The sequence below is a fragment of the Liolophura sinensis genome, chromosome 10, assembly GCF_032854445.1.
Source record: "Liolophura sinensis isolate JHLJ2023 chromosome 10, CUHK_Ljap_v2, whole genome shotgun sequence".
In the NCBI taxonomy this organism is placed as follows: Eukaryota; Metazoa; Mollusca; class Polyplacophora; order Chitonida; family Chitonidae; genus Liolophura; species Liolophura sinensis.
In genome coordinates, this window is record NC_088304.1 from 27,865,473 (window position 1) to 27,875,911 (window position 10,439).

General features: G+C 38.0%; 1 protein-coding gene across 1 annotated transcript in view; it reads right to left on the reverse strand.

Annotated features, from left to right (window-relative positions):
* The window catches only part of LOC135476797 (septin-5-like), a 57,905-nt gene that overhangs the window by 47,014 nt on the left and 452 nt on the right, over nucleotides 1-10,439 (reverse strand). Inside the window, 2 exon segments of the mRNA XM_064756929.1 lie at nucleotides 7,419-7,468; nucleotides 8,443-9,419. Coding sequence (XP_064612999.1) covers nucleotides 7,419-7,468; nucleotides 8,443-8,503 — 111 coding nt within the window. The 5' untranslated portion in view covers nucleotides 8,504-9,419.

The following is a 10,439-nucleotide window of genomic DNA, read 5'->3' on the forward strand; positions in this document are numbered from 1 at the left end:
TTGGACAACTTCTCCACAATAACATGTGTGTGCGGAGGATACCCTCAGGTAAACTTCTCTCCCAATATCAACCTTCCTCTGATCCAGCATCTACACGTATATGTAGTGTAGCATGCATGGCTGACATACTACGTTGCACTCCAGCTACTATGTATAGATGCTCACGCTGATATCAGTGTAAAATGTTAAAGACAACTAGAGGCATTTACATGTAAACATTCTTCTAGCAATATGTACACGGATGCAATATAAATGATGAAAATTTGATGTGTATTTATAAACTATTTATTTATTATTTATTTATTTGATTGGTGTTTTACGCCGTACTCAAGAATATCTCACTTATACAACGGCGGCCAATATTATGGTGGGTGGAAACCGGGCAGAGTCTGGGGGAAACCCACGACCATCCGCATGTTGCTGTCAGACCTTCCCACGTACGGCCGGAGAGGAAGCCAGCATGAGCTTGACTTGAACTCACAGCGACCGCATTGGTGAGAGACTCCTGGGTCATAACGCTGCACTAGCGCACTAACCAACTGAGCCACAGACGCCCCAGTATTTATAAACATCTATGTATGTATGTGCTTACAATATGCAAATTTAACAAATTAAATTTTTGTACATATGACTGAAAGATAATTTCTCACTGTTATCCATTGTCAAGTACTCTCAGATTTAATTATTAAACTCCAATTATTACATGTTTATAGTTAAGGATAAGTTTATAAACACCCAAAATCACCTAAAATTTCGCCCACAAAAATGCATTTCTAGAGGCAAATAGACATCACAAAATATAATTTTTGGTGCAAAAACTTATAATTTTCCAGTAGAATATCATCCAATGTTCCAAGCAAACCTCAAATCACCTTTCTAAAATTGTTCTGAGAATCAGGAAAAATGGGTAAGTTAGTCATGGACGTAATTTACAGTCATTTAAGGTATAAATGCAGCTTTTATTGTGAAGTAAACAGGAATACATGTAAGTAATCATCTTCAGGGCCCAGTTGTTTGAAAGTGCATTAGGTAATACTGGTATCAAGTCATATTTTATATTCAAATTTTTGCAGCTAATGCAGTTCTCCAAAGTCAAAGTATACCAGCAGCAGTTTTAGTTCATATTTTATATAATGTTACATAGCTTGTTTATAGGGTTAGTACAAAATTAAACACTAAGTGACTTAAAGTTAAATCTGGCTTTAAGTCTTAACCCAGTTTTGAACAACTGGGCCCAGAAGACAGACAATTAATCAATTATCTAATCAATCATCTAAATCAAAAACTTGTTTTTACTCTGGGTATAAATATGTATATCATAGTTTCTTAAAATCCTGGGCACTTCCCGGGCAACATATTACATCTGCCATCTAATCTATTTCTGAAATAGTATATACCTACCTTGATGTTAATAATCATTACACTAATATATTACAGTTGTAAATATTTAGATTATATTCCCACCTGCACATCAGGCTGTATACTCTGTAGCCATAACCATAATCCAGTCTATACCTATACAACATGAACTGATGAATCACTCCTCTATGGATGATATTCTTCAAATACAGGTAAATGCTAACTGATCCTTCAGGATAAAGACATCTGAACAAATATATCTATACACATATATCTCTTCATTATGCCCACCTGTAAATTAGGTATCAACTATCATCAAGCCTTAGACACCTATACTTAATCAAGGGATAAATCCTTTAAGCCTAATCCTCAAACACAAACTCACTGATACATGTACGTACATATATGCGTTCAGTTAAGAGGATGATCTGATGCTTAATTATCCAATCACGCTAACTGTCAAGAATCACTGACCACTGCATATGGCAGGTGAAAGGAGCTGGAATTATAGTGTAAACAGAAATGGCTGCTGCTCAACTTCCTGTCATGGTAGTATTGATCTGGCTGACATGGTCCTGACAATTGACACTATACAGAAACATCGTATGCTGACTTGATGAGCTGGATAACATTAACATGATGGTCCATCAAATTAAATACAGGTACCCGAGAATGGGCACATCTACGCGCTAAAAGCCAAGATTTATTTATTTATTTGATTGGTGTTTTACGCCGTACTCAAGAATATTTCACTTATACGACGGCGGCCAGCATTATGGTGGGAGGAAACCGGGCAGAGCCCGGGAGAAACCCACGACCATCTGCAGGTTGCTGGAAGACCTTCTCACTTACGGCCGGAGAGGAAACCAGCATGAGCTGGACTTGAACTCACAGCAATCGCATTGGTGAGAGGCTCTTGGGTCATTACGCTGCGCTAGCGCGCTAACCGACTGAGCCACGGAGGCCCCACTAAAAGCCAAGATGGTGATACAGCTGTATACCTGGTATGTCGGGTAGGAACATATAACATACCAAGTCATTTTCACACAGGTCTATTTTTGTGGAGCATTTAAGTACGAAAAGCATTTGGAGTCATTAAATCCTGCTTTTGTTAAAAAGTATGCATGTACTAGGGTCTAGAAGTTCATCAATTTGACAACTACGGTACATGTACCCTGCATCTATTTATTTATTTATTTGATTGACGTTTCACACCCTACTCAAGAGTATTTCACTTCCAGGACAGTGACCATCATTATGGTGGAAACCCACGACCATCTGCAGGTTGCTGGTAGCCCTTCCTACTTATGGCTGGCCGGAGAGGAAGCCAGAATGAGCTGGACTTGAATTCACGACGACGGCATGGGTGAGAGGCTCCTGGGTCATTACGCTGCTCTAGCGCGCTAACCGACTGAGTCCTAGCATCCAAGTCAAGTACTGTATTTCACCTACGTTATCACTTTTTTCACGTTAAGACATTTTGCTTGATTCTGACTGATTTTTCAAGCTTGTAGGGCAACCTTTTCTGTGGAGATTAATTACTTTCTAATTATTAGAAAAACTTAAATGTTGGCATCAACAGTATCATTTTAGGGCCATTTTGTGTGATTCTGACAATGCATTTTTACAGTCCATATTTCAGGTGAAATATGGTGTTTAAATTACTCCACGTCCACTTGATCAGATCTCATTTTAAGGCCATTTTGTGTGATTCTGACAATGCATTTTTACCGTCCATATATCAGGTGAAATATGGTGTTTAAATTACTCCACGTCGACTTGATCAGATCTCATTTTAAGGCCATTTTGTGTGATTCTGACAATGCATTTTTACAGTCCATATTTCAGGTGAAATATGGTGTTTAAATTACTCCATGTCCACTTGATCAGATCTCATTTTAAGGCCATTTTGTGTGATTCTGACAATGCATTTTTACAGTCCATATTTCAGGTGAAATATGGTGTTTAAATTACTCCACGTCCACTTGATCAGATCTCATTTTAAGGCCATTTTAAGTGATTCTGACAATGCATTTTTACAGTCCATATTTCAGGTGAAATATGGTGTTTAAATTACTCCACGTCCACTTGATCAAATCTCATTTTAAGGCCATTTTGTGTAATTCTGACAATGCATTTTTACAGTCCATATTTCAGGTGAAATATGGTGTTTAAATTACTCCACGTCCACTTGATCAAATCTCATTTTAAGGCCATTTTGTGTAATTCTGACAATGCATTTTTACAGTCCATATTTCAGGTGAAATATGGTGTTTAAATTACTCCATGTCCACTTGATCAGATCTCATTTAATTTATTGACTGATGTTCGATGTATGGAGTGCACAAGAATTTTTCACTCATAAAGAAATGTGTAAACTGTAATGCCTACATTTAGCAATATAATGCCCTCTGTATATACAACATAGGTCCAATCTGCTAACATTTGCAGTTGAACATATGTCTGATCTTAAACACCACACTGCGAGCATCTGCCGAGCTACCCTATTTCTTCTAATTTTTAGGACAGATACCAGTATTGCTGAAAACAAAGAATTACATTTCTCTCTCAGTTTTTTTTTGAGGAAAGTAAAGATACGAACACGTGGGTCATTAGACGTACTAACCATGTGAACAAAAGAGAACTAAATATTCCCTGCTACAGTTATATACATGTATATATTGGTTAAAAAGAGCAGGCCAGGTGTCCCCAAAATTGGGAGAATTAAGGTACACGTACATGTGTGTTATCATCACATGGTCTCCGTTATGTTTAATTTCTCAAGGAATTAAGGTAGACTGCACAAGTGGCTTGATGGTCTCAACATGTCTGCATGACCTCTGTTGTCAATCAGGTTGATAAGTGCACATGTACTATACAGCTGAATTACTACCACATACAGGTGCCCTGAAAATAAGGCTAATTTGGATAGGAGTTCAAGCCTAAGTCAGGAAATATGCAGGACAAGGCCCATGTTATCCTCCAAATATTATTCTGACAGGAGCCAATTGTTTGGTACAGGGCAAAACTGTCACATATTAACATTGTAACTTTTCTAATAAAGTGAATAGATGGAAGATATGCCGTTATGTCCTGTACCAACTTTATCATTAAAATTACTTCAAACCTGAGTTCAAAGACAATGGACAATTCTGTTTTTACTGCAGTTATCACAGCGGAAACGTAGTGAAAGAAGCCGTCATTTCTTAGCTCTACATCAGCCAGGTGGATAATTTCAAGTATCTGTTCATATCTCCTATCAGACTACATACATCTTGTTGTACAAATTCCCCACCATGTTAGTTTATAAATCCACAACGCAGGACAAGATGAGAGCTTGATTACAGAGACATATGTCAAACATCCCCACTCACCTGTCATGAGGAGCATATTTTAATGCCAAGCAAACGTGCATATAATGTTTTCACTTATAAACTTAGTACAGTTATGTCCCTTTATTCGTGGACACCGAGTTTTACAGACCTGCACGATGGAGTAACACTGATGTACTGACTGATAACAAGAGGTCAATATTTAGCTGTTAAGACATATATTGGTCAGGATGTGTTACACATACATGTATGATTCTAGCTGTCCGAGAGATAAAATCAAAGTAAACCTGACAAATGGCAATAAATCACCACAAAACACAAATTTTGATTGTTTAAATTCACAAAGCGGTCACACCGGCTTGTTTTACTAGATGCGTAGATCATCATCACTACACGTAACTAAGGGGTAATCACATGATCAAAAGGAACCAATTGGAGGACAGAATGTACAAAACGACAATCCTATGATTAGAACGGCATTTTGTGAATCTCGACCCATGATATACAATCATGTGGACATATATCCAAGCTTGAGCAATTTTTTTCAAAAACATTTCTCTAACCTATGACTGAGTTCCTGTACATACATGTATATGGATACGTATCTTTATGGCTTGGAGAGAGAAGGTTTGTGATTTCCTAATATGTTCAAGATCACACAAAACCATGGCAACTTCCAAATTACATGCCACGCAGGATAAACTGATGCGTAATGCCAAACATTAGCATGTCAGCTCTAAGCTCATGCATGCAATGGGCCATAAATTAACCCAGTTTTAACTGACAACTGTAAACGAAGGGTTCTACACGGTTGATTCAAAAGGGCTGAATGAAAGAACATGATGGAAGTCTTTTGTAAGCAGAGGGGTATTTGATGGGAGCCATGAGTCACCATGTGACCAGCTATAGCTGTGTTTTAGCAATAATTCCCCCACACTGACAGCGCTTGCTGTTACATGTACCCCAACCAAAGCTGGTTCCCTGTGTGTGTCCTTGGGGTACATTTATCTTAATCTAACCCTCACAGAAAGTCATCATTGCATAGTGTAATTTCAATGTGGCAAGATGCCAACAAAATATCTGAAAATAGCGTACCATTAATTCTAACTTCTTGCTGAACATCAGCCATCTAGGTTACACGATACAGATGTCCATGCATCAAATGCTTTCTTTCATGGCTGTGTTATCTTAGCTGCCACTAAAATAAATACAATTGTAACCCTGCATTTCACATTAAATCCACAGAACAAACCCTGATATTCTGTGCGTAATCCTGTGCGTATCACATACTGCACTAAATGAGCGTATGTAGAATAAACACTTACTGAGTAAACAATCAACTGACCTTCAAGTGCAATGTTAAAATTCATCCTAATGCACGTACATCACAAACATGATTCACATTTTCTTTACCCTAATTCTTCAACCTTTTTGTACATGACAGAGCAACTTTCAGAGCAATTTATGCGTATTTTTAACATGATTTTGAAGACAAAACTACACTGGCTGGATTGGCCAGTTTCAAGGCATCACAATAAGTAGAATTTTAACAGTCAACATAGAAGGAAGTCTTCAGAATACGCTTCAATAAACACCTCAGTAGGATTTAAATTTTATGAAATAAACTTTAACATGCACTGAACTTCATTCAGTTTTCAAAATTTATTCAGTGTACCTTTTATATCCAAACCTGTACATATTCTGACAACGAACTACCCCATCATACTTTACAATACTAATTAAGATGTACGTTATAATGTCACTTAATGAGCCCTCATTTACGACATATAAAAAGATATGTCATTAGCCAACGTTCAGTTCTCACTGAAGTAATACAAGTTCTTCATGGAAAATATAGTGTTATATGTGAGCAAATTATATAAAACATGAAAGATGCATTGAGTGCCTTAGGTGTAACCAGTAGTCTATTAATAGACTTCTGGTGTACCGTATTGCACGTAAAAGAAATGTACACATTTAGGCCTACATGTACATGTAAGATACACAATACATGCATATGTGTACATACATGTATTACAAGACACAGTCATAACATTTGATTGGTGTTTTACGTCGTACTCAAGAATATTTCACTTATATGACGTCGGCCAGCATTATAGTGGGAGGAAAGCAGGTATAGACCGGGGGAAACCCATGACCATCCACAGGTTGCTGCCAGGCCTTTTCCACTTACGGCAGGATAGGAAGCAAGCATGAGCTGGACTTGAACTCACAGCCACCGCATTGGTGCAGTCCTTACATGTAACACCACAGACACATCCACAATGTACAAATATATATCCCAAATGACCATAAATTTCGTCCATCACTAAGTTGCCCATTTTCCCTGATGCTGACAGTTCTATTGATTTTAGAAAGATGTTTTGAGGTTTGCTTGGAACATGGGATGATATTCTACTGGAAAATTGTAAGTTTCAGCACCAAATATAATATTTTGTAACATTTATTTGCCTCTAAAAATGCACTTTTGTGGGGTGAAATTTTAGGTCATTTAGGGTACACATTATGACTGTGATACAGTGTTTGTGTACAGATTATGACGACATACACAGCAAATGTGTACTGGCGACCAGTATGTGTACAATACAATGTACACATGTATGTGAACGGATTTATGTACAAAATTAAAAATGAACAGGAAATAAACGTAAAACAAATGTGACTGTGAATCAAGGTAGCACACCTAAAGAAGAGATGACATCTTACCTTTTTCTTCAGTGGCTTGTCTATTCCGTCTTTAGCGCTCTTTAGTCCCCCTGAGAAAAAGTATAAAAATGACAGAAGGCAACGATGAAATTTACCCACATGAAGATGCATTATACTGGCCATAAACCGTCCTCTTTCAACATGTACTGGTACCCTAAATTTCATCCATGATTAACTTGACTGCCCACTTTTCTTGATTCGGAGTTCTGTTGATCTCAGAGAAATATTTTAAGGTTTGCTTGAAACATGGGATTCTATGTATGGTGTATGTATCTGATGCTAGCAGAATCACCTACAAACCGTGCCTTAAATGATTTCTTCTACACATTCCAATAAAGCAGCTTGATCATTCCATGTACCTCAAAGGTTATGTTTTTGAATGGAGAGATGTCTATATTTAGTTTCTGAACCGCGTTATTACAATCTCAAATACCCTAGTACCCTGGTTTAGTTCCTCATTTTCCCCTGATTTCTGAAAACGTTCTGTTGATTTTAAACATGAGTTTTAACAAATGTATCAAGCTGTGCTGTTCAGGACCTGGGTCTTCTACAGATGCATCCTCAAAACAGTATTAAAGTTTCATTAAAGCATATTCAAAACATCACACTCACCGCTCTCAAAACAATGCACCCGGGAAAACAACCGTTAATTCCTAATGAAAGATTATATCCTCAAAACATATTACATCATTGAATATACGGCTTTAATACAACAATGCTGCAGTCTTAAAGCCACATTGCATATCTTCAACAACATTTCATTCACTAAACACTTTATCTACTGACCAAATACTGTATGTACCCTTGACCCAAATACTGTATGTAACGTGACCAAATACTGTATGTAACGTGACCAAATACTGTATGTAACGTGACCAAATACTGTATGAAACCTGACCAAATACTATATGTAACCTAACTATTCATTTATATGTATGAAATCTTATAATTCTTAACCAGTCATATACATGCATCAGGTAAGCAATAATTTCTGAAACGTTAAAAGTAAACACATTTTGCTTACCTTTCTCCAGTCGCAAGTTGTCATACTTGACAGCTGTGGAGGATACTGGCGAGGTCAGCATATTTAGCTTCTGACCCCTAGAGACCTGTGTTCCTGGTACCTCCTGATCAGGTCATCAAGGGGACCTATAGTGCCGATCCTTAAGAGCTCTAGGTCACTCAGCCAGGGTGAGGATTCTTTACTGTGATATTCACCAGTAAACTGTGACAAGCAGATGTAATGTTCATCAGATGACAGCTTGTTCTGCCTGATGCATGTGTCAGTCCTCCGTTCTCCTCACCACCCTGAGGGTGCAATGTTTTAGTTCATATCTCCTCCAGATCCCCTCAATCCTGTCTAACCAGTCCCTGACAGAAGACGAATGACAATTCCCCTAGACAGGGGCAACGTGAGCCTTATAATACACATACGCATGTAGCCATAGCACTTTAAAGCCCTTCCCCCTGTCTCTCTTACACATGCATACCAGCTACTGCTGCAGTTAGTCGAGTCGTGGGCTCGCTGTCTTTGTGAAGTGCACGTCGGCTGCATGTCCCAGGGTACAGCCCCGGCCAGTTAAATCATTATCAAAAGGATACAGATGCCCCTGCTTCGTAAGAGGCTCCATCCTATGAGTCTGCCTGTCTGGGGCAGCCAACCAGCTGGCGAATTGCTCTAGCCTGGCTGTGAGACTGCATGTCCTGTGCTATTGGACATCGGAAGATCTAAAAGATTATTGGTTATTCCCTAAATGGACCCACGGTTCACCTCAACCAAAATACACACCCAGAATACATGTCAATGGTAGCCAGTTCTTTCTGGCTTGCCTTGCATAAGTGTATGCTGAATAGATTTCCAGAGCTGTAATAGTTCAATCCTTTTGATCACCGTCATGTGATTGAAAAATTGTTGAGCACGACGTTAAACCCCAAGCACTCACTGAATACTTTTGACATGTTCTCTCTTATCACTATGACTGATTCACAAGTCAGCTATTACTGAGAATGATGTAAAATTTCAATCAAATAAAAAAAAAAAAGTTCAAATCCAACAACTGCAAATCTAACCCGACTGCCCTGTCATACATCCTCATTTCCTAACTTCAAGTATCACATAATTTACATGCTGGTACACATTTCCATAATTTACCATGATTTTTCTTCAGGTCAAAATCAAATTTTCCAACGTGATGTACCTGCTTACATGTTTTCACACCTAAAATTTTGTCAATTTTGCCAAATCAATCATTCTACATATTGAATTTGCCCTTTCAAAATTACAAGTAGCTAAAGGAATCAGGTGATGTACAGCTATACTGTCAGGTATACAAACCAGCCAGGCATTCCGACATGCTTAAAGCACGTGTGGCGCCTGCTAAACACATGAATACAATTATTACAAAGACTGCTGTTCAGACATATCCCTAGCTGATGAAAGACATATCCCCTAGCCTCTCTAGCCGTAAGTGGGAAGGTCTGCCTTTAACCTGCTTATGGTCGTGGGTTTCCCCTCACCATAATGCTGGTCGCCATGATATAAGTGAAATACGTTCGAGTGCTGTGTAAAACACCGATCAAATAAATAAATAAATCATATCCCGACTATATATACTAGCTGACTTAAGGTTTTTCAGTTCAAGTCTTGCAAGAGCATGTCTATAACCTGATTAAGCACTTCTAATTAGGGGTTTTAACTTCATTATGATAGCTGTTAATATTACTTGAAACACATGTTCATTTTAAATATATGTAGAACTTTAGAATGTACCCTAAATCCTCAACTTTTTCGCATATGAAAGATCAACATTCAGTGCAATTTATTCACATTTTTAATCTGATTTGGAGGTAAAACTACATTGGTTGGATTGGCCATTTTCAGGGCTTAATTAAGGGCACAAAAAGTATAATTTTATCAGTCAACACACAGAATAATGCCCTCAGAACATGCTTGAATCAACAACTTGCAAACATGCAAAAAGGTTGAACAACTTTGGCAGTATATGTTTTACTAAGTGACTT